General features: G+C 35.5%; 1 protein-coding gene and 1 long non-coding RNA gene across 8 annotated transcripts in view; one reads left to right on the plus strand and one right to left on the minus strand.

Annotated features, from left to right (window-relative positions):
- Nucleotides 1–25,561, plus strand: part of PCLO (piccolo presynaptic cytomatrix protein) — a 354,829-nt gene that overhangs the window by 288,031 nt on the left and 41,237 nt on the right. For 3 of the 6 annotated variants that reach the window (XM_061467286.1, XM_061467289.1, XM_061467288.1), the window contains 6 exons: nt 4,326–4,397; nt 6,949–7,129; nt 8,342–8,536; nt 9,804–9,986; nt 19,920–20,061; nt 21,646–21,713. In XM_061467286.1, the coding sequence (XP_061323270.1) occupies nt 4,326–4,397; nt 6,949–7,129; nt 8,342–8,536; nt 9,804–9,986; nt 19,920–20,061; nt 21,646–21,713 (841 nt within the window). The remainder of the gene's footprint in view (nt 1–4,325; nt 4,398–6,948; nt 7,130–8,341; nt 8,537–9,803; nt 9,987–19,919; nt 20,062–21,645; nt 21,714–25,561) is intronic. The other 3 variants (XM_061467287.1, XM_061467291.1, XM_061467292.1) reach the window with 3 other exon arrangements.
- LOC133276483 (uncharacterized) overlaps nt 8,541–25,561 on the minus strand; it is a 35,821-nt gene continuing 18,800 nt past the window's right edge. Inside the window, exons 6-7 of one of the 2 annotated variants that reach the window (XR_009745883.1) lie at nt 21,094–21,147; nt 8,541–8,680 (exon numbers count right to left, since the gene is read on the minus strand). This is a non-coding gene — a long non-coding RNA (uncharacterized LOC133276483). Of the gene's footprint in view, nt 8,681–9,839; nt 9,978–21,093; nt 21,148–25,561 lie in introns of those variants that run through there. The other variant, XR_009745882.1, reaches the window with a different exon arrangement.

Here is a 25,561-nt window from a genome sequence, read left to right on the forward strand (position 1 = left end):
TGCAATTTTTCATTTTCCTTTTCTCTTTCACACCTTAGCTGGTATTAAAGTGAAAATAATTATGGGAAATAGATCACTTTTTGAAATGAAACAGTTTTTCAAGGTCAGAATGATTAGTTTTATCATATAGCAAATTCTGCTTTGGCAGTTGGAGAAAAAAATAAAACTGTGACTATTTAGTAATTTCAGGTTTCTGTTAAATAATAAAGTGAAGATAATCACAATTTGAGAGGAAGACCAAGTACACACATTGCAAATATTATATAATAACTGCTAACTCCTGTCAAATACCCTCTCAAAGCATGAAAGAAAGCATTAGAATGATTTAAGGAGAAGATGGTGAGAGATGAAAGTTTAATTGCTGGTCAGGCTGTTGGCATAATGTATGACGACAGTGTAAGCTGTGGCTTTGTTTATCTTAACTCCTTACTTGTCAGAAAGCAAGAAAAATTATTTCCTTAAATGATAGATATAATTCATTAAAGCAAATAGCTTTTGCTATAGCTCATGTCCTTTAATTCATGGTAATACATTCAGAAAGAGTAATATTTTCAAAATCCTTGAGTGATGTAGGAGCCTATGTCTTATTTCCAAAAATAAGAAAAACTTTCTTATGAACCAGTAAGGTATGTAAATCTTGTTTAATATCTTCGACAAGAGAAAAAAAGTTTCTAAGTGATCTAGCAATAGTCTTTTTGTCCTTTCACTTACTGAAGAATAGGAATAGAGAGAGGAGTACAATAAAATGTTAAACATGAATGTAAACACAAGTAGGTATAATGCATGATCTAATACAACACTTTCATTTCTACTCATCAAATATCTTGACTAGGACTGCAATCTTTCATATTATTTCTGAAGTAATTATAGGAATTTACTTTCAGTGTAGGAGAAAACTAAACTGCATTAAAATTATTTCTTTCCTCATGCAAATTTGTGTATGAGGTTTTCAAGGAATATGTATTAAATATTTCAAGTAATGCATATTTGGTTACATAGACCCTCATAATTTTTAAAAACACCCTGTGATGTCCAGATGTTTGAAACAAGAAACAGACACTTCTGTACATGTGGTGTTAGTGATGTCTTCTGTAAGAGAAAATATTATTCACATTGACTGTTTCTTCATATTCCTTCATTTTTCTTTAAATTATGGTTGTCCACAGCAGCCAAAAGATAACTGGAGTTCACATGCAGTAATATGCTTTTAGGTGGGCTTTTATTATTTAATTTGAATTTGTATTTTAGTTTTAGTTTTTCCACAGAATCCTGAAATTAGTTGCAATACTTTTTCAGAATATGCTAGAAACTCAGATGAGGCTCGCAACATATGCACTGCTTTCTTTCCTTTAGGGACACTTTCTCATTTTCCTGTTGACACATTTCCCACTTGCAGAAACCCGTGGTCAGATGGATAGTGGGTTTCTGAAACACATTTGAATATTGCTGTTGGCTAAATTCCTGATGGGGATGTGAACTTCTGGCTTCATGACCTGAACCTGTATGATGTAAGGCAGAAAACCCTACTTCGCTGTGATGGTGTAATGACTGCTTTTAAAATCACTAGCCATTGAGTCTCCTGTGCCTTCAGTAGCAGTACATAAATATATTTTCATAAAAGCAAATTTTCTTCCCCTTTGAAACTCATTTCATGCACTCTGCCTAATAAAGCTCTTTTGATGGTTCTTCATTGTCATAATATTTTATAAAAGCTTTATTAAACTAACAGGCTTAAAATAGATAGTTCAAAGAAATACAGAGTACTGCAAGTTTTCAGCACAATTTTATTATCATAATGATACAAAGAAGCTGGCAAAGTAGGGTTGCAGTTACTTGTAAATCTTCTCTATTTTTCCTCTTTCCACCAAAAATCCTTCAAACCTTAGCTTTGGCGGTTTTTCTTTCCTTTCCTGGATCAGCACATTGTTCTCTCTGTCCTTGAACAGTCATCACTTGAAACAAGAAGACATGTCCTCCCAAAACAACCATAATTAAGACAATATTTTTCTGAAATTACTTGTGCTATATTATTTGTAATACTTTTCTGAAATTATTTATGCTATTTTATTCCCCTTTTTTAAAGGGTAAAAATACATATAATTTGTATAGCATCTCCCAGGAAATTATATCACCTAGGAAGCAAAAAGTAGTCTGGATCAGTGGCTGATCAATTCATTTTTTGAGCTTATTTTTCCAGTTTATTTTTCATGTTGCAGTTTTGGTACTGTCTTGGAAAAGTAAAGAAAAGGAATTTTATTCAGTCAAGGAAATATTCTATAGAGGATGCTCCAAAGAGACTCCTTTTGATCAACTTTTTCCTTAATTTTTGCAGGATTATTTTAAAAGTATATTTAAGAAGAATGGTGCCTAATTATGTACGGATAAAGCAGAAAGAGTAAAGAATTGCTCTCAATTTTATTTTTTTTAATCTTAGATTTCAAGTTATGTTGTCTTCTTAAAGAGTACATTGTTAATGCTAAACATAGTACAATTCCCCTTTGTGTGGGGTTGCCAGGATATGCTGATTTAAACTTGTTTTTCAAAGGCACTGGCTTTACATAGTTGCTCATTTTTCTAAAGGTAGCTGGAAGCAGAAGATATTCCAAATACAGAATAATGAGATGAAATTATAATTTAAAGGCAATTTAAAGGTATTAAGAACTGTCTGAATCTGTTGCATTAAACCAAGGGGCATTGGAGGTAAATGGCAAAAAGCGCTTTTCTTGAAAGTACATGTAATATGTACACTAAATGGTGTAGTTTAGACTTTGAACAATGACTCGATCCCTAGTCATCCCTTTGTCCTAAGTAGCCAATTAATAGTTAAAGCAATGAGTGACACATTGCTTCTGTTAGGATGATGACATAAATTATCAGATAAAATTGCTGCTTCTGACCTCTATTTTTACACTCATAGGATCACAGAATGGTTTGAATTGGAAAAGACCTTAAAGATCATGCAGTTCCAACCCCCCCCTCCCCCCCCACCATGGGCAGAGACACATTCTGCTAGACCAGGTTATTCAAAGCCCCATTCAACCTGGCCTTGAATGCTTCCAGGGATGGGACATCTACAACTTCTCTGGGCAACCTGTGCCAATGCCTCATCATCCTTATCGTGAAGAATTTTTTCCTAATGTCTAACCTAAATCTCCCCTCTGTCAGTTTAAAGCCCTTGCCCTGTCACTACATGCCCTTAGAAAAGGTCCTTCTCCAGAATTCTTGTAAGCCCCTTCAGGCACTAGAAGCTGCTCTAAGGCCACCCCAGAGCCTTCTCCAGGCAGAACAAGCTCAGCCCTCTCAGCCCATCTTCATGGGAAAGGTGCTCCAGCCCTCTGATCATCTTTGTGGCCTCCTCTGGACTCAAGTAGGTCCACATCCCTCTTGTTTTGTGGCCACACGGCTGAATGCAGTACTCCAGTATGTGAAATAAGTCCCGTTTTCTGCCATAATGCTTAGAAGGTTCCAACAAATTCTTCACTTACAATTTCTCAGCCCACTTCACAGACATCCCATACTCCCAAGACTTTGTCCTTCTGTCTTTCAAGCCACATGAGTTTATTACTTCTTTTCCCACCACCTGCTAACCTTTTGCCCCATCAGATGACATTAGTAATCAATCCTCTCCCCATCTGTCCCCACAGAACCCTGGAATAACATTCAGGTCAATCTTTGCAATAAGGTAAACTTCTTTGGTCAACAGCTTTTCCTTCTTGCACTGTCTTCTTGTATAAAAAATCTTGCTTCTTACTATAGCCTGTAAGAAGAGTGCTTGGCACAGTTTGATGTCTGCAGATGATAGTGGGTTTTGATGACTATCATTAATACCTAACAGTACAACTTACCCTGCAAAAGACTCTTGTCAGAGTCCCATTGACTACACTGAATTCTGGGGATATAAAAGCCTGGTCTTCACAGATGAGACTGTGCAAGCAGGCTGCTTTAAATAATACATTTGAAATTCACACTCAAATGCACTTTAAGTGAATGTCTGAATTCAGAAAAGTCAGACCTGACAATGAGAAAGGCTGAAAACACAAAATGGGGCTTTAAAAATCAGTTTGGCTTTTGTAGTGGACACACATTCTGTCGAAAACAGCTTACAGAAATTCTTAAAACAGGGCCAAGCACAAGCCCATTTGTCTTGATAACAAAGAATAGCCCAAATTATTTTTCTGAGATCAAGGTTGATGGGAGGGCAGAAGCTTTATAGCTGTCACTATGAAAAAGATACAAGGAGGAGATAATGAATAGAAACCACCATAAAGACTTGATCTGAAGTTTATGATGGCAATGGGTTAATCATCCTTTGGCTTAATTTACAGCTGAAAAAGAAAACATTGGAAGTGACTGTCTGGGATTATGATAGATTCTCCTCGAATGACTTCCTTGGTGAAGTAAGTAACTTATTTCCTCCTCTCTAACCCTGACGAGTTAGAAAGCTGATTAATTACATGCTATGGTATTTGGAGACTGTTCTCTTCCAAGGTATGGTACATATGTTAAGTGAAACATTTTTTACATCACGCTTTTACTGCTGACTTCATAACAAATTATCATGATTTCTTTCATTTACACATGAAAGATGCCATTCTTTTATCTCAATAAACTGCGGACAAGTTCATTTAGGCCTCAGCAAAATGTAGCTTCACTAAATCTAAATATATTTTTTTTGAGCCTGATAAAGTAACAGCCTTTACAGTGACTGAATGGGGAATTCTTATTATGACTGATAAGCTGTTTGCCTTGATTTTAACATAACATGGAAAAGCTGAGGAAGAGTTAGTCTTTGTAAAAGATTAAAGAATTACATTTTTGCCATCACACCATAATTTAGCATATGCACAAGCATCTGCAACTATGAGTAATTTGATCTTACTGATAAAGGTCTCATTTTTAACTCTACAAAATAGTAATATCATTAGCAAAGTATGACTGAACGCAAAATCTTGAAATAAATAATAAATGAGATGAGTGATTGTGGGAAGAATGCTCTCTCTTGAAAGCAATTGTGGGAAGAATGCTCTCTCTTGAAAGCAAATAAACAAACATATGCACATATAATACTGAATTACCAGCAATAACTATGATGTCAAAAAAGTAATTAAAATGTTATCACAGAAGAGGATTATAATTAGAAACAAGCCCAGGAAAACTGGTCACTCAGAGAGTATCTCAAAGTGTCTCTGCTCATTCTACATTTGAATTTCACAAAGAAGGCACTCAGTTCAGCTCCAGTTCCTCTTTGTAACTACAAAACTGAGCAATCAGTGTCACTATTTGAATAATTACTAAAATAAATGTATAAGAAGCAGTTACATGATTACTTATTTCCTGCATGCTGCATCAGTATTCTTGTTGAGTTCAGCATGTTTGTCCAAATGCAGGGCTTCACTGAATATCTATGTCATTGATATTTAGAAAATGGATGCTCTGCAGCTGCTTACAGGAAGGTTCACACTTTTGCCTACAAATATTTTTAATCTCTAGAACTATTTTATTTATTAAATAATTCAGACTTAAATATGAAAACAGTTTTTCATTGAAAAAAGGAACAGAAAAGACTAGCCAGTATATTTAAGGACCAGAATGTCCAGAGGAATCCTGTACCATAACATCAAATATGGGATTTCCAAATTGTGCCCTAAGTACTTACTTGAATAGGGGCAGCATCACTTATTTGCACCAGAAGGCAAGTGGCACGTCTTGGTTCACATCCATGGAATATGAACCCACTTCTACAAAGCTGAGACCTCAGCCTATACTGCCTATTGGGAACATTGTCAGTCATACTGTCTTCCAAGTCATTCACAAAGCTATGACCAAACCTGCAACAGGAAGCATGCTAAATAGTTATTCTGTTCAGATTAAGTATAGACCTAACTGGAAAGACCCAGACTGGTCATATACAGCCTATGAAGCTGAAATGAAAAAGGTGTTTAACCTTTTAGAAACAGATGTGAAGAGACTTCCCCATTCCTAAACTTGAGGATGCTTTCTTTTATATAAGGTCTTGCAATAAACATTGTTCCGTGAGGTAATTCCACACTTTATTTGTCTAGCAGTTTTAAAACTTCCCTATGTGACATTAGCTTTAATCCTCCCACCTCAGAGCCAAATGCAAGGCTATTTTTGTCCTTTCCTTCATTAAAGACTATTATGACTCCTTAGTCCTTTACATCACTTGCCCCCCTTAGCTATAAGACCATTAAAGGGAGAAAGGCTCTTTATTGGTGCCAGTGCCTATTATTTTTATTTCTTTTTTCTTAAAGAAATTTCACAGAACGCCTGCTAACAATGCAGGTGAGCTAGAGCAGATTTTAGCTACAGTGTTAGGGCTTTTTTAGCCAATATTTTGTTTCATTTTAGCATTGCCATTGCATCTTCCTTTCTTTTTTTGCCAGTGAATTTCAAGGCCTGAATGGCCTATTGAATTCCATTATTTTAGTGAAGTGCAAAGGTATTCCTATTCTGTTCTTTTTGCTACAAATTCTCAATATGTGGATTTTTTAAAGACTCAACAAATATAGAAGGGAGAAAACAACACTGGTTCTCTTAGAACATGTTTATACAGAGGCAAAATGACCAGATGTCTTTTTAGTCTAGCTCTCAAGCTCGTGTTTGCAAACTACCCTTTATCTAGCCATCTCAGTATGGAGCTATGTCTAAACTCATAATCCTTACAGAGGTCCTGCTGGAAGGTGTATTAGTTCAGACACATTGATACACTAACAAATGTGGGTTTGGGATCAGGATCACAGCTGATTTGTATGAGGTGAGGTCAGAGCATGGGCAGAGGGTCCTGGATCTCTTAGCATACAGCCTTATACCCTTAATTTCTTAGATTTGGTTGCATGGTCTGGTAACACAACTGTAGACTCTTCTGCTGTACATAATTATTATTAGACCAGATAGAGACCATATGTTGTACTTCTGATTTATTTGTAGGTTTTGATTGAATTATCCAGTGTCTCTCAGCTTGACAACACTCCTCGGTGGTACCCTCTGAAGGAACAGAGTGAAAACATTGATCATGGGAAATCTCATTCTGGACAGAGTAGCCAGCAATCCCCAAAACCATCTGTCATCAAAAGCAGAAGTCATGGAATCTTCCCGGACCCTTCCAAGGGTAGGAATGTCTTGGTGCACCTCTTATGAAATGTTTTCCCAGATGATGGGAAAACTTTTGCTATATGTAAGTTATAATAGAAAAATAAAGTTACTGCTGTGAAGTTTGTATACACTTTTATTAAAAACATTTATCTCTGTGATTAATTAATAGGAACCAAGGATTAATTTGCCTTCATCTGAGAAAGCCAGTTTAATGAGTAGCTGTGCCCTTAAAAAAAGCAGTTTATAAGCTGTTGTGTTTTGCACAACTACTATAGATTCTGTGCCACTTTCATTTTTCTGGTAGCCTTGGCCAAATTAATGCATATTTAGCTTTCTATTTTTTTAATGCTCATTAGATATTCTATGGCATTATATCTTCTGGAAGTGTCACATTAAAATTTTATAGTATAACAATTATGCTATAATAATGCATATGCATTTCCAGTCAATGATAATGGACTGTAGCATATCTCAATTGTATTGGAAATCAGTGGAGATGATATAGGAGGAGGATTATACTGGTGTTTACAAAAGCAGAATTGATCTCAGTATCTCCTGCTCCAAGAAATGTTATCTCTCCTTTCTTTTTTTTTTTTTGCTTCTAAGTAGTCAATGTCAGGTTGCTCACTTAAAACACAGTATATGTGATATCAGAGCAAAAGCTATCCCAAATAGCACCCAGATAAGACCTTCAGAGTATTAAGACTCTGTTCCATCTCCTCTCTATTTCTCTGTGTAATGTTTTGCTTAGGATTTGTGTCTATATGTGAGATCTATGTCTAATTAAGAGGTTAGTCAAGAATTTCTTGTAAGTTAGGCTATGGTTTTGGCCAGGGTATTAATCAGAATAAAACTACATGCATTAGCTAAGTATTTGGTACTGCTGTAAGTGGTACTATTTAGTCTCTACATACTAGAGAAGTAGACATTGGAAAACAAATAAGTCTTTAGGCTACTCTATTATTCCACCAGTGTTAACCAGCACACGAAGTATAATACATAGGTGATAGAAAACCAATAATAAACTAATTATTTCCTAGGCCAGGAAAGAGTGAGTAAGTAGAAAATGGTGCTTCATAAGATTTTTCTAATCATGATATATCCCAAGACTTTAAATGGCATTTCACAGCTTAACCTTTATTCCTTGTCCTGGAATGCAGCTAGAAAGAAAATGTCATTCTTTGGTTTTAATAAATGCAACAGTTGTGCTTCTTTATTTTCTTGGTAGACATGCAGGTGCCCACCATTGAGAAATCCCACAGCAGTCCAGGGAGTTCCAAGTCTTCCTCCGAAGGACATCTACGCTCTCACGGTCCATCTCGCAGCCAAAGCAAAACCAGTGTCACTCAAACTCACCTCGAAGACGCTGGGGCAGCCATCGCCGCTGCTGAAGCAGCTGTCCAACAGCTTCGTCTTCAACCAAGTAAAAGACGCAAATAAATTCCTCAGCATGGCAGCTTAATGTTCATCTGTTGCCTTTTTCCCTGCTGTCCTTCCCTTTTCGGCTATTTTCTTTTCTGTTCTTGGCACACTGTGCTCACTCTGTTCAGTGTCTTTCTTTGTGTGCCTGTGTGTGAATACATATAATTACAATATACTCTCGTATTTAGAAGTCTTTTATTTATTTATTTATTTTAATTTATGTAGACTGCAGTGAAACTGGCTGTTTCTCCATCAGTCCCTTCACTCATGGTTTATGATGTTCCATGGTTGTGCATGACTCACAGAGAATTCCATTGTGTGGTGGTGCTTTGATGTCACTTTGATGTCACTACCAATGAAATAATCAAAACCTGCAGAGATGTGGCTGCCAGTTCTTCAAGTTGCACACAAATGTTGAGAGCACATTAAGACAAAATATATCTATAAGTAGTAATCAAGGAGGAAAGTACTATATACGCAAAAGAAGACCTAAAGAAAAAAAGTTTTTTAACTACATGTTTGAGATTTCTATTTTTGAAACACAACTGTAAATATCTAGTTTTTTTTAAGGAAATATAAAGCAACCTTCTAACTATCTCAGATAATATATTAATGATGAGTAGAGCAGTGTCCTGGGTTCAGCCGACAAACAGCAACAGACAAAAACATCTGACACATTAAATACGAAATTGTTAAACACACAAAAGCCATTAATAACATTAGATTTCAACAGTGTATCAAGTTAGCAAAGTCAAAGGGAATAGAGAGCTAGGTCAGATGACATAGTCAGTTCCATTCTTCTAGTAATTTTTGTGCCATGTATTGATTAAAGTCAAGATAGATTTAATCTGACAACTTGAAATAGATTAATAAATTAAAACTTTTCCATTCAAAAAGGTTGCTCTCCAGAATATAATTCAGACCCATGTCTGATTGCTAGTTGATGGTTTAGTTGATGGCAAATTAAAACTCTCTGATTGTGGAAATATTGTGTTTGTCTTCAGGCTTTGTTGATACGCCATAAAGTTACCATGGTATAATACAAAAAAACAGGGGAAAATCATTTCCCTCGTCTTCACCATCATTAATAAAGAAACAGCCAGTTTTAATACTCTTTAATGCTGTGCATGTGGTGTCTCTTTGGTGTTTGAAAACACTACTTACTTAAATACAGAAAAAAACCCACTTCTGTTTGCATGAATAACATTTAAGCTGGTTCCATCTGAGGATACATACTCTGGGTTTCCATTTCACCCACACTGCCACAGCAGCACATAAAAGCGGTCAGTCTAATCATGCCAGGAAGCAGCACAGACACAGCATAGCAGGAGTCCTCCCTATTCAAAGAACTCAGTCTGACAATCTGCCTCCACCAGCCAATGACAACAAAGACCAAAGCCAACTAGCCCTCAGGAAAGTGATGTCTGATGGACCAGTCAAGCCTGAAGGAGGTGAGCAGAAAGACATGGTTAAGAAACAAATCACATTCAAAATCCTTCTTGCCATGTCTACTAATTCATTGTGATATTTACTTATTTATTTTACCCCTCCATTAAGTGCTGTAAATGTTAACATGAATCAAGAGCTCTGCTTGATTTTTCCACTTCAGCACATAAGTCCAGAATGAAAAACTGTGATAAGAAACATTGCAAACCAATAAATGTGCACTTCCATTCCACTGAAGGACTTAGACTTCTGTTAAAAACGGTATAGATTTGCTTGTGTTGTTGCCTAATAAAAAGCATGCATCCGAGCTGGTCTGCTTAAACATGATTGAACATTTCTTGTACTGTGACAAAAACCTAATTGCACATTTTTGCTTCTGGAATTCTAATTGGGACATTAACAATTTCTTTTTCCCCTGCCAGCATAGTTGTTATGTCAAAAGTCAATAGTATAGATACTTTTTCAAACCAGCAGCGGAAAGGAGTATTGTATATCTCAATCTCTGGATATCTTTACTACCAGCTTCTTAAAAAATGTTTTTTTTAACTGTAGACACCTGTACATCAAACCTAAATCATCGATTTCTCCCCTCGTCACAAATAAAGAGCCAGAATCTCAATTGGTTCAAATTAGCACTGTTCTTTTGACTTCTGGAGTGTTTTAATTATTTTCATGGAATCCGAGGGATTATCCCAACAAATTTACAGACTGGACTCCAAGTTTTTCTCTTGGGCTGTAATCCCTTCTCAAGCTTTCATGATTCCTGAAGGTTTTTCTGTCAACACCATTGCATACTGTGGGCAGTACAGTCTGGCTGAGAAGGCTGTAGGAGTGTGACACCTTGAACAATATACCCTAAAGGCAATGAGTCATTAAGCACATAATGTTCAAAGTTGTTTGTTATGAGAGCCTTAACAACTTTCCATAGTATATACCTATCTATACACGTGTGTGTCCACTCAAACACATATTGTCAGATTCTGCAGCTCAGCTCCAGACATTCAGTTCAAGCAGGGGCCAGAGGATAACATGGCGCACATTCAGTCATTGTGACTGAAAGGCCCATCTTATTCCTAGGATGTGTACCATAGAAATCTAAATAATTCTTATGATCTTTTGAGGTGTCTTAGCTGTAGAGGTTTATCACAAACACTTGCAGTCCTGTGATGCCTTTTAGCACAGACAAGCAATGCTTGAAATGCATGGTTGAAACAAGGTTCACATACAGTTGTATGATAAGGAAATAGTAGGGTGTTGGCTTCAAGTACCTTTGCCACTGAACTTTTATACTTGCTTCTTTATTTTTAAAACTGCAAAAAAAAGATAGGTGTCGATATGCACTTGGCTCAGCAATATTAGAAGCATCATGGAGAGTTGTGGGAATAAAAGCCCACATTAATATCATTAATATATAAGTGAAGTTAGAGATACTGTGGAGAGACATAGTACTTTTCCTCTTACATCTGACAACAACTTTCAATTTATGGAGTTCAGTGGAATGGAGAGGTGGTGAAGGAAGGAGAGGTTTCTCCTGCACCTTAAAAATTCTAAAATTTGTGATTTTTGTGAACAATGTTTAGGGATCATCAGTTTGCAAAACCATTCCTACAGGGGCGCTGCATGGTTGTGATAGCCTCCTGCATTACAGCCTACTTTATTTTACTAATTTATTATTCCTTTCTTTCTGGAAAAGAACCCATTATGAAGACATTTTATGGACTGGAACAGTCATCCTGGCTAGGTAGTACCTTTTTGTCAGTAAGTCTCAAAGCTTGTTATTAAGGGAGACATTACAGACAACCCACAACATTATTATAATTTTTTTACCATAGTAATTTCTCTTTGAATTTATCAGAGAACAGCACCTTTTCAAACAACTGCATATTTTTTGTCAGCCAAAGCACAAAAGGGTGATGGGAAAAATTCTATGATGTGAGTGATCTTCATCCCTTCTCTACCTATGAGAATTCCCAGAGTTTCCTCCTTTAACTTAGTCTCTTTTAGTTGAACTGGGACTTGAAAAAAATAAAACAAAACAAGAACCCTCAGTCATTCTTGGAATGCCCCCAAGAAATCTTCTCTGCTTCTGACTCCTAGGATCTTTTCAACTGGATGTACTTCGTCAGTTATTATTTGTATGTCTGATGAGAAGTAAAAATGAAATCATAAACAAACCCAGCACCTATGGTATACATATTATATTTTGTGTATGCAAAAGACTTGCATCAGCTTAAGTTTATTGGACTGAAATATTTCTGTATTCATTTTAAACAGTAAAACATGTATTCTAATAAATCTGTTTTAAAATTAAGTTGAAGCTACAACAAAAAACATTGGTCTTTGTTCAGCACCTTTGTAAAATCCAATATTCAACTGTAGCATTTCATTAAAATTAAACCCTGAAGTATAATCTTCTTGTTGCCTGTGAGAGATAAAAGTGTGATTTGCAAAGAAACCAATTGCATAATACACAGTCCCATCACACCCCTCAGAAAGGAACAATAACATTTCAGAGCCAAACTTTTGAAGGCAGAAGTTGCAGGGGATCCAAGCCAGAGGCAGAGAGCAGTGCCTGTGTTTGAGTTAATTTGATTTTGTTGTTGTGAAAAGTATGAATCATTGCCAATTACACATTCCCATAAAATTAAGCACATTGCTTTCAACATAAATCTGTGTATTAGAGTTTATACACCGGATTAGTCAGTTCTAGAGACAGTGTAAATTGGTCCACCTCCTTTTAAGTCAGTAATTTCTTGAACAGAAGGATAATTCCATTATATGGAATTTTCTTGGTAGGTCACTTTTGTTTAAAATAATGTTAGTGTTCTTCTAATATGTGAGCAGTTAGAGATATTCAAACTATCAGTTCTCTGGATACATGCATATAAAACAGTAGGTGCATTTGCAATATAGTTATTTATTGATTTTATGCAAAAGGCCTTTTCAAAATCAGTTTATAGTTTTAAAAGAATGAACTATATGCTTTGGTTGTAGTGACTTCCAATACCATGTGTTTCAGTTAGAAGTCCAAACATACCTATTGAATTACCATTTAAGGTAATACAAACAATGTATTTCTACAGCACTTTCTGTCTATTTCTCCTATGTTTTTTACTCAATAATAGAAAAGGTTTTTTCAGCCCCAAACCTCTGGGAATTTAAAATCACATTTTCTGGAAAACCTCCAAAGCTAATGCATGAACCCAGGACCTATTTGTTTCTCCCATCTCAGAGAGAAACATTTCATCTTCTACATTGTAAATTTTCCATCGTGACACAGAAGCTTTTCTGTGGAATACACTAAAAGGAAACTACTTTCTAAATAGTTGTGCCAAGTGATTTTACTGTGCAGAGGAATGTCTACTATGAAAGCCAAGATATTGCTAGCACATTAAATCCATGATAGAGATCTGAGCAAGTGCTGTGTAATTTCTAGATGCTTAGCTGTAAGAAACTAAAATCAATAGGAATTTTCCTTATCACTAAGTTCTATTTACTGATGTTAGCAACAATGTTGAGTGAAAGGAAATTGATTCCTAGGTTCTATAAATCTTTTTTATTAGATATGATTATGAATTTAAATACCTGCTTATTTGGGTTCTCTTAGGTCTATACCCATTTTCACACTTTCAATAGGCAACGCCACGTTTTAATTTCCTAAGGTAGTTTAGGGTGTTTCCTTCACACTCTAAGTAATTCACTGTCCAAAGCTGGTCTATGCCTAGCTTCACTAGTCTCTTAATTTCCAAGTTAAATGGACCTTCATATTCCTACAAATAACCCATTTCCAAGAATCATTATCAAAACAAGAACAGTTTGTCCCCACTCTCCACAGATAGCAATAATCTGAGGCTGTCTTTTGAGTCTTGTTTCAGTCTAATAGCTGGCACGCTTTGCTTTGACTGTTCCTGCTATTTATTCCTCCACCATTTTAAGATGACATGTAATTTCAGGAAATTGCTCAGATTCTTCATTTGATAACTTATTTCAAAAGTCTATTAGATGGTAGTCTAATCCTATGGAGCACATGGAAGAAAATTATTTCATCAGAATTGCTTTGGTGGGAAAAGGAATGCTATCACCACAGTTTGAGTGCTGTTCTGCTATTACTTCAAATCGTAAATAGCTCTGTAAAGAGTTGTGTTGAAATTTCACAAAATATCACTGCTCTGTGTGCGGCCAAAGCTGTGTCTAATATACAAATGTGAGGAATAATATACAATAATATTCAATATGAGGAAGAGTGAGGAAGAGAAACTTTCAGAACTTACCAGAGGTATATGTTTTTGATCACTAGCTATTAATGTATGTCCATTCTAATGACAGTTCACAAAAGTTGCAACTAGTTGCCCCAACAAAAGGGTTTTACACTGCAAAACAGACTAAGCCTGGACAGTACTTGCTTTCAGTCCTATCAAACCCTTCATGAAAACAGGTAAACTGGCATATGGGGGCAGTTGGAGGTTTAAGCACTTGAAATACAAGTTAACTTGAGAGTGAAGAGCAGACAAAATTCTGCCAGAAGACACTATGTGTGGCATGCCCTGTCTGCTGGTCAGCAGATAACTATCCAAGGCAGATCAGTGATTTCACCTGCTCCCATAGGCTTGCGTCTCTTTGAGATGAGTCAGCATGTTGTTATCAGCATTTTTTGTCATCTACAGTTTCTCACAAGGCCACCAGTTATGAAGAACAGCTTTTTTCAAGCAACTAGAGGAGAATACTCAAAACTTAATTCTGAATGCAAACTCAAAAGCATTTTTCCCTCCCCTATTTTGTTCAGAAATAGGACTTTCTTTCCCAGTGGGTTTTGACAGTTTTATTTCTGCACCTGGTCAGGTATCTGAAAAGGGAAACAATTACAGTATAATGCTTAGAAGTGAATTCTACTTTAGTCTGGTTTTTTATCCACAGTAACCACAGAACAGCATGGTCCTATTTTTCAAATTTAAGTCTTTAAAACAAAAAAGAAAGGTCCATTCACTGTAGAAGAATGGCTGGAGTGGCTGACAGTGCTGGATTGCTTCCAGTTTGCTGCTGACAGATTTGACAGGTCATGGCTATAGGTCTTGTGTGAATTATCCATATCCCTTCTTAAGTTCTAAAAAAGCACCTTCTCTGTTACAAAAACAGACTTTTCTGAAAATTAAGTGAAATCCTATGGCTTCCATTCTTTCCTCTCTTGTTGATTATAACACAATATTTTCTTTATAGAAGGACAAGTTTTGAACATTTTCCTTAGCTATAAAAATTTATTTTCTAACGGGGTCCATAGGCCAAATCATAAGCAAAAGCATATTTCTGCCATAGACACATTCAACTAATATTGTACTATGACTACTAATAATTTAAAAAACAATAAATTAAAAAAAAATAATGGAGCTGAAAGGTGAGGTCAGTGCTAGCCTCAGTTTTCTTGAATCACCTATTCTTTTCCAAGAAAACATAAGGGAATACATGGTCAAATATCATTCTGCCAAAGGAAAACTTGTTGGGATTTTTTTAGCTATACAATACTGAGTACAAAAGGAATCTGCCTAACCATTTTACTTGTTTTCTTGGGAAACCCTGATCCTTCAGCAAGTATAACATTATGATCCACTTTCTTAGGTTCTGCTAGAATTGCTGTAGGCAATCAACACCTCTTCCAACCCATTTATATACTGTTCGCTAGAATGGTTGAGCTGAAACTTTTGCTCATGCCAGCCTGTACAACAGACAGGAAAGCAGCATCACTTAGAGGCAGCATTAACACCACACTGATAGCTACTAAATATGACATGACTACCCATTATTACACCTTCCAAGCAGAGAACATATCATTTCACTGGGGGAAATACCAGCTAAAATATTAGCAGATGAAAATTAAATCAAATTACAACAGTAGCTTTGTATTTTTCTGCACTATTTCAGAAGAAGCAGCATATATTAGAGTTTTAAACTTTTATTTCTAATTTGTGTTCTTTGTAGTTCAATGTCTGGGCAGCCCAGACATCACTGAAATTGCAACACTGATAAACTGCATAAAAAGCTCATGGAGAAGGGGCTGGAGGGAGGGAAGTGGTATCTCCTCTCTCCCCAGAAGTGGCCAAATGATGATGCTGGGTAATGACATTCAGTTAAGCTTAGTCTCTTCCATCTGCTAAGACTTGAAGACACTTTTCTCTAAAAAAGGAAAGATTTTCATATGCCTCATATGCAATTGACAGCAAGGTCTTGCCTATGAAAAGTATTTAAAAAGTTTCCTAAGCTTACTAACTGTTTCTAAAAGGTCTTTTTTTCTCCCTAAGAACCAGGAAGTAATTTGAAAAAAATAAAGGGCAAGGAAGCAATGAAACAATCCTTCCATACTCTGTATACTTAAATGATGGCATTTTCCTTTGCCTAAGTTCCTATTCAGATAAATGTTTCAGATTTAAATAAAGCAAGACTATACTTTATAGTATCAGGTACCTCTGTGAAACTAGAAGAGATTCTAACCTTTGGACCAGAATGAACCCATGCGAAACTATTCAACTCTCTACAGATCAAGGCACCTCCTGCCAGAACCTTTGATGTCAAAACCTGAGAACTTAGGCATTTTTAACATAGGCATCTGTAAGTAGAAGTTTTGTAACTGAGAAGTGAACCAGCTTTAATCTCACTTTAATTACTTGTCCTATATGTCGGTAGCAACACAACCGGGCAACCATGGTGGCAATTGCTCTGATACTTACAGGGCTTAGAGTCATAGAATCATTGAATACTTAGGGTTGAAAAGGACCTTAAGATCATCCAGTTCCAACCCCCCTGCCATGGACAGAGACACCTCCTACTAGATTATGTCGCCCAAGGCTCTGTTCAACCTGGCCTTGAACACTTCCAGGGGTGGAGAATTTACCACTTCTTTGGGCAACCCATTCCAGTGCCTCACCACCCTTACAGTAAAGAACTTCTTCCTACATACAGTCCCTAATGAAGAGTCCCTCCCTAGCATCCTTGTAGACCCCTTCAGATACTGGAAGGCTGCTATGAAGTCTCCACACAGCTTCTCTTCTCCAGGCTGAACAGCCCCAACTTTCACAGCCTGTCTTCATACAGCTTCATAAACTTTACACAGACTAGCAAAACAAGAGGAGTACCACAGTGAATTCAGACTTTCTTCTTAAAGTTCTCAAGAAAACATTTGCGTTTGTTCAAAGAGAAAGGGGAAGGCTGCAAATGAATGTACAAACTAGTCCCTTGCATGTGAGCAGGGACTTTCAATGCAGAGTATAAATCTAACCATGGTTATTTTAACCGCAAGACAAATTATTGCCTGGCAGCAAGCACTGATACATCTGCAGAACTTGGAAGTTTCCTATATAACCAGCTGTAGAAGCTTAAAGGTCCAGATTTTTCTGTAAAAATACAGCTATATAGAAAATATGGGTGTCTCATGTGTTATGGAGGTCTTTGTATCCAGATTCTTAATTTGTCACAAAACCAGCTGTAAATCTATTTGTGGATTTCATATTGTCACAAACTGATGCTGTAGTACGTCGCTTTCATAAAGTAGACAAGAAAAAAAAAACCAAAATATTAAAATTCAGAATTTTCAAAATCCAGTCATGAATCTAAACTTGGATCCATTATAACCATTCACCAAGAGATCTTATGGGGGGAAAAGGCATCAGTATAGGAAAAGATGTAAATTAGTGAAAACAGCAGAGAAACTAAAAATACATCATACTGAATGTATCATCAGGATAAATCTGTTTCAAAAGAAACAGCTATGTTTTGATTATAAATAGATGTGGCAAAACTTCTAAATCATTTATAAAGGTTTAATTCAAGATTTTCTGGCTTGAACTAAATTCTAGGTGTTTACTGGTTTTAGAAATCCACCAGTAAAGAAACTGCTTCAGTCACTAGTTTTTACACCAAACTCAATAAAAATAAGAGCCCAATTATGAACCGCCCTTCCAGCCACATATGTTATGAAGTTCCATGCTACATGAAGAAAATTTACGCCTAAGGGAAGGACTAAAGATGTTTTTTTTTTGTGCTGGCATAATACTGCCTTGGCTTCCATGGGCCTTGTACATGTATGGCTTAAATAACTTAAACAAATCCTCAGAATCCCAAACAAAAAACACCAGAAGTTGTACAGGCCACGTAAACACTATAAGAACTAAGGTTAAGGATTAGTTTGTGACACCCATGAGATAGCCCTCATTCAGGCTGTTGAATAGAGGGCTGCTGGCAATAATGCATTGTAAAGGAGAGTTTTACCTCTCTTCTCTGAAATCTTGCTTTTGCCCGACCTTTCCCAGAACCAGTTTGCTGACATGTCACCATAGTCATAGGAATTCACTATCACAAACTGAAAGTGATGAAGCAACCGCTGCTCACAGCTGCCTGAGCAGGACACAGTGCTGTGCTCTGGGTCTCTGCTGGAAAATATGAGTGGTTTTCTCTTCAGATGAGATACTGAGAGTATCTGTTAATAACATCATGATTTTACAGGTTATTAGATTTATTAACATTCAGGAAGATAGCCTATGATCAATGTATAAAATCATAAAATAGAGCTGAAGAATATTTTTGTCTGAAAATAATTTAAACTGATAGATTCCTTCTGTGCCTGTAGGCAATAGTGAAACAGAGGAGGCTAATAGAGGTTTAAAAAAAGGTGATGTGAGAGCTCGGTTTAGCAGTGAAGAATCACTTTGCAGAGTAGTTCTGTCTTAATTCACAATTTGGCTTAAGGTTTGATGAGATGTGATAACATTCTTATCTTCTAGTTTCAGTGAATTACCTTCAACAAAAATATTATTAATTCAGTCCAACGAAAAAAATATTTGTTGCCAGTTTAAGGCAAGACACTGTTGGGGGTCTGGCTCTTATTTGAAGTAATTTCCATTTAGAGATTTGACCAATTTCTTGTTTAAAGAAGAACATCTTTAAATGCTTGCATTAAAGTTTCACAATTCACCAAAATAACATAAAACTTCATTAAGTCTTCACAGAAAGCTAACTTTACAAAAAAGTATTTTTTATCTTCAGTATGTACATTCAGTCAGTTGAAATAGATGAAACATAATAATAGCAGATATAAGAGAGGACATTTAGCAAAAAAAAACCAAAATCTGTATTAATATTCCCTGACAACTGTGTTATTCAATATGATAACATCTACTCTATTGTTCCTGTATTAATTATTATGTGTAATGTCGCTGTGCCCTGTTTGGTTTATATTTCTCAACTTGCTAACGGCTGAATACCGGAAGATTTATTCATGTAGTACAATAATATAGAAAACACAAAATAAGGCATCTGAAATAAAAGTAACACATGCTGGTGTACAGTTTCTACACCAAATGGCCTTAAATGACATTAAGGCATCTCCCATCAAAATATGTGCATTAATATTCTAGGTATGTGGTAAGAGAGATCCAGATAGGTAGGAGCAGTTGAGAAATATAATGCAGTAGCTCTGTTACGTCTGAAGAGGGGTGGAGGTCTTCATACAGTCTCTGTGAGAATAGATGGTGTACATATATTTCCCTTCAGCTTCATCTCCTTCTCAAAATCACCAAATGCAAAGAATGTTTCATGAGGAATATAAGGAAGGCTCACTGTGACTTTCATTTTCAAAAGATTACCATATGAAATCTTTCAGATGAATAACTGTTTTTCTGAAACTTTAACCCATTGTTTTTTTTCCTTCAGGCTGTTGATTTGATCTATTACCATGACTGGAGAAAAAAAAATGGTGGTATACTATTTGATTTAGAACAGGTTATTCTATGTGAAAATAATATCTGGGAAAGATGATAACACAATAGTAGAATGTAAAGTAAAAAAGCAAAAGTGTTTGCAGCTTATAATTTTGATAAATTAAGTTTTTTCTTTAACATGGATGGTACAGATATCTTTCAAGGTTTTTGATAATCCATTGTTCCCACCCTGTACAGCAAGGTCTACTAATCACCGACCTGCAGAAAGTTCTGTCTCCACTGGCTCGTCAGCCAGTAGCTTTGGCAGTGGATACAGCATGGATAGCGAAAGCAGCAGCAGTGCCACAGGAGATAATAATCTATTCCCCATCCCAAGAATGTAAGGCTTTTCCTTTAATATACTGTATTCTCTGTGCACTATGTATAGCCCTTTCACTTGCTAGAGTTTCTGCTCTATCAATAGAAAAAGTGTTGGATAGGTTGAGTTTTAAACTCTAGTCAAAATGCTTTAACCATAGGAACATTTACTCATGAAGCAAAATAAAAGAATTCAATGGTGACACTATGGGAAATGTTTAATAAGGTAACTAATTAGAGTACTTGCCAGTATTAAATAGTTATAAATATCAAGGGAAATTAATCATTATATACAGTTATATGCAGCTGAATAAATCTTGTCAAGTCTTTCTATTTGGGAGATAATTTTTTAAAAGACTCTTATCCAGCTGTAATGTTTCTGAAAGTTATTTCTGCTATCACCTCTAATAAGGACCAGATTGTCTATAGCTTTGTCTTGTGTAGCCATTTGTATCTGTAAAATTATATTAATTTTGAATTCAAAGGTGAAAAACAACAGAACAATGTGTAAGGAAACACGGAGATAAATAATTCTTGTACCATATTTGTAACATGCGTTATGAAGGATTACCTCGCAGAAGAAGACAAGATTAATTTTCAGTTAAAACTGAATTTAAAATAATTTTTAAAATTGACATTTTATACTAATTTTTCAGTTCATTGTGAACTCGAACAGCTTCTGTTTCTGCTGTGAAGCATGAAGCTTACTCCTTGGTAGCAAAGAATTGCACTGACTCTTTAGCCCCAAAGGAATCACATGCATCTGAAGATAGTGCCTTATATTTTCTATCACAGCATTTCAGAGTCTTAAGGCAAAAAGACAGAAGTACAAATATCTCATAGTAGCAAACATGGTTTTGACAGTGATTATAATCATGCCTTAGAGTTTGCAACAAGTATGCTTAAAGACAGCTTATAGAAAAGCTTAAAGATATTTAACTTTCATTACCTAAAAATAGACATCCAGATTGTAATCCAGGCTTTTTACTGGATTTTGCACATCCAGTGGAGAAGATATGATACTCGAGAACATGATTTATTCTGCTAAACTTACCTTAAGATTAATGTAAGTTTCAGAAGTAATTTTTTTCTTATACAAAACCCTAAACTGCAATGTAAAAGCATCATTAAAAGTAGATATTGAACACAATCATGCATTGCCTTTGAAGTAAACATATTGTAGACCTAATATCAATTTTGATTCCTTATATATTTCAACATTCACTATAACAGGATAAAATAAGGAGAGGAACTGTGCAGGCTGGTTGCAGAATCCCAGGCTGATGGTGGGCACATAGCAGACAACACCTGAAGGCCCCATTTTAAATATACAGGTTTAGCAAGATGTGATTTCCATTGCCTCCAGACGAGGAAAAAAAAAAAAAAAATCACATTCTTCTGTGATCTGTCCAAATAGCAGCAGAAAAGAACCATTGTCCACTTTAATTTCTTGAAATTAAAGATACATATACATACTGTTTTCTTTGAAATACCTGTGAGGTTTGTCTTTTTGTAGGCAACCAAGCCTCACTAGCTTGGGTGTATAATTTACTTAGATCTGATCTCTTTGCAGTCTTACTGACACTATGACCGTATCTTTTAACAGAGGGAAGATGAGCCAGAATGGACAAGAACCAGTAAAGCAGTCGGGAGTAGGATTAACCGATGCAGAAGGTAAAAAGAAATACAAACAACACTACAGTGATATCCCATGTTCATAGAATCAATATGTTAGTTTCTTTTATTGTTATGTTATGAAAGATTATCTTATTCTGTCTTTGAATTGTAAGTTAAAATCCTGACCTTCATTTAATCTAAGGGCCCTTCACTCATAGTACCAATATAATGAGTCCTCAGTTTAAATGAGAACAGTGTTTTACCTGTTTATTTAAAGTACTTATATAGTTAGATTGCAATGAATAATATCTGTCTTTCAATTTTCATTGCATTTCATAGTATTGGAATAAAAAAAAATGAAGTATGGAGCTGACTCAATACTTATTAAATTAAAAAAAATCTAATGGCTGCCGGGCCCTATTTTTATAACATTTCAGAATATTTCCTTTATAAAACAGTTATTATTTTGGGTGTCTACATAAAACACTAAGTAAAAAGGTTAACAGAAGATCAGGGTTAACTGCTGCACATAGAGAATAGTGAAACTTCTCTGACTGGGAAATCCTGAGTGAATATTTTGGTAGGAATGTGGTGCTGCCAAAGGAGACATTGTAATACTGGAGCTGGAAAGAACCCGACAGAATGGCTTTAAAAGTTTTATTAGCAATGCGATTATCTCTTTCATGTGTAATAATGGACAACTGCATGAAAAGTAAGAGACTGTTTGTATTGAAGGACATGTTAGGAAAATTCCATTTCCCTTTGCTTATGAGGTATATTCTTTCAAGTGTATGTTTCTGTTGACCTCAAACACAAAATTTAACTATGACCTTCCGTTTATTATGTAAATAGTACTTTTCTCATTTATATACATTTCAATGAAGCTTTATGGTATTACATAAATCATAAATTGTAATTAATATATATAACAAATTACCTTCATGTTAAGTTCAGTCTTAAAAAACCCAATATTTTTCAGATTTCTGCAGTCTCTACATGGGGAAATAATTGCTGTTGATATATTTGAGGTAAAAGTGGTCGATGTACCACAGATCTGAAGAAATCAAATTAGGATTTGAAGATAGAACTGTAAAACTGTCTTTTCCAAAGCAAGAGTCTTTGACAGTGCACATGCATTCAGTACATATTATTCACCATACAAAAGTAAAAATTCAGCTGCTTATCAAAACTTCAGTATGTTCAATAGTATTTTTAAGTATTTGAAAAACTATTTTTTAAAAGAGAAACAATGGGATGAAAATGGGAAATCAGGAATTTTCCATTTTTAATTTGTCATGATGTGTTTTATACATAATGATAATTGTAAACAAATAGCTTTTCATCATTTTGTTCATCATAAATTACCCTTTAGGTAAGGTTTTGGATCATAAATTTCAGAACCTAAAGACAGAAAATATTTTAATTTGATGTGTGCATCATTCAAACAAACTCAAGCAAAAAAACCCAAACAAACCCCAAACAAACTTCTGAAACTTTCTAAAAGATGTGTGTATAACATTTGATCATTAAAATTGCTTTTTTAAGCAAAGTCACGTTTCTGCTCATCTTCAAAATCTGCAAATAGTTGAAGAGCTGCAATTCCCTAATTTTCACTTACCTAATTGAGAACTCTAAGAGTTACAGCTCCAAGTCTGATGAGTGGCTCTTACTAAGAATTGTTTTGCCCATTGAGAGAAGCTTGGGTGGCCAGCCTGGTTTTTAGTGTCTGACTTCTAGCTGACTAATGTAGGTCACATCAATATCAAATGATAAATTAAACTAAAAGCTGGAAAACAATTCAAGTGCATATCAGTTTCACTATGTAAATATAATTGTCCTGTGGGCAAGTAAGCCAGAATGTAGAGGAACTCAAGATTAACTGAGAATTACTTTAGTATTACAGAATTATTGTGATATTCTTTTCAGAGATGAACAAAAGTGTATGAAAACCTTAAAGTCTTAAAGACCAAATGATATCTTTTCTGTATATCTGTGTTGTGGACCAGATGAGCTCTGCAATTAACTGGAAGTAAATATGCATTGCTGGTTTTCATTAATTTGTAGAGAGTTCCCATGGTTAACATTTGTATTTTTGTTTACACATATGCTTTTAGTGGTGTTATACTTAAAAACCTTTTAATACTAGCACTATTTTTACATTTTCAGATATTCTTAATGGATAATGCCTGTGAAAAGTATCCTGTGGGTTGCTCTCTTTAAAACTGTGCAAAATAAATTCAATTGCTTACATACGCAGATCTACTGCTACTTGAAATGTTTTAGTCATTCAAGTCATTCACACAGGCCTGGCAAATATGGCAGGGCACTTACAGGGACAGAACCTTTAAGACAAGTACCTGGAGGGAAAGAAAGGTAGGACTCTCGAATGACAATGAAAACTGGTTTCTAGACAGCTGAATCAAAACTGTCAACAATGGGGTCTGGGTTCACCTCACAAGGTTGACAGCAAAGTTTAGTCATCTATAGAAGTGGAATCACCAGAGAAAAATATGCTCCTTTTGTAACTGTTTATCCACTACAAAAATGTGCTATTGTCATGTTGGGAATAGTTTTTGTGCTACTAAGATGTAATAATTGACTTATAAGTAAATATTGGAAAGCAGTACTATTTACATTGCTGATATATATGGTCGATATAAATAACTTTGAGTATTTCTATGACAATCTTTGTTTCTCTGAACATGTCATGTCATATTCTGTATTTTCATACTACTTGATAATATAAAATAATTCAGAGTTTTGTTCTTGGACACTGTGTTACAGTTCTTTTTCTGATATGCATGGTTGCATGCTATCTTACCCTGAACATCCTGCTCTGAGCAGAAGAAATGCTTCATCTTCTTGAGCTTCAGTAATTCTTATGATGCATACTGTGACCTTCATTGAGCCATGCAAACCAATTTCTCTATTAGTTTCAGAAAGTGCGATACTTTTTGTTTAAAGATTTGTTATGACATTCTGTAGAACATTACAGAAATTACGGACAAAAACTGCATTCCATGTAAGGATTGAAACTAACAATTAATATATCGTGTTTAATACCTTAATTCAGTCGTAGATCATGAATGGTCTATCTTCCCTATGAAACCACTCGACCAAAAGATTACAGACTATTTTTGTCCTACCCAGCTATTCATCCAATTAAGAAATAAATGGGGAAAATTATTTTCATATATTTCAAAAGTATGAATTTACAAGGCAAAACCAAGCTGCCATGATTTCTAGTAGAAAAGAGGTATATAGGTAGAAATAGCATTTTAATTAAAATAGTTTACTATAAGGAAATTTTGAATCTTCTCATTTTGAAGGTGCTATATGCATGCAAAATATCATTCCTCTAGGTTTACAGACATTGAGGTTCATCTCAAATACAGACTTCTTTTGGAAAGATGAACATGCTGGTAAACATGACCTGGCTTCACCCATTCAGTATTCTTTTGGAGTGAGTGCGCACTCACAGTGTTTCTGTCATCTTCTGTGACCTCGTTGTTAGGATTTTCAGTCAGAAAACTGGAAACTTTGTATAGGAACAAAGTGGTTCCCTGCCACGTCTTCAAAGACTGTTCATGTCCTAAATACAAAATACTTCTCTAGATAGTTCTGCCATAGCTCAGAATCTTGCTTTCTGACACTTCCTGCAGTCCTTTGAGCATCATCCTTTGAGTGTATTAAAATGAAGTCTTGTAAGTAAGAAAATCTCTCCCTAAATAAATGACTGAACCTGGACTGAAAATTGCAGAATATTATAGTAAAGCATATGTAGATGTATTTCCACACCTGAGCAGAAGGGAATAGATTTGTACTGCTTTGAAATCTGATGATGCACGCATACTTACTGCAGGATCACATACTCGTGATATGTACTCATTGTTTACATACCCTTT

The sequence above is a fragment of the Pezoporus flaviventris genome, unplaced genomic scaffold, assembly GCF_033815535.1.
Source record: "Pezoporus flaviventris isolate CSIRO_AGI_PZ_B2104156 unplaced genomic scaffold, CSIRO_AGI_Pfla_v1 ptg000045l, whole genome shotgun sequence".
In the NCBI taxonomy this organism is placed as follows: Eukaryota; Metazoa; Chordata; class Aves; order Psittaciformes; family Psittacidae; genus Pezoporus; species Pezoporus flaviventris.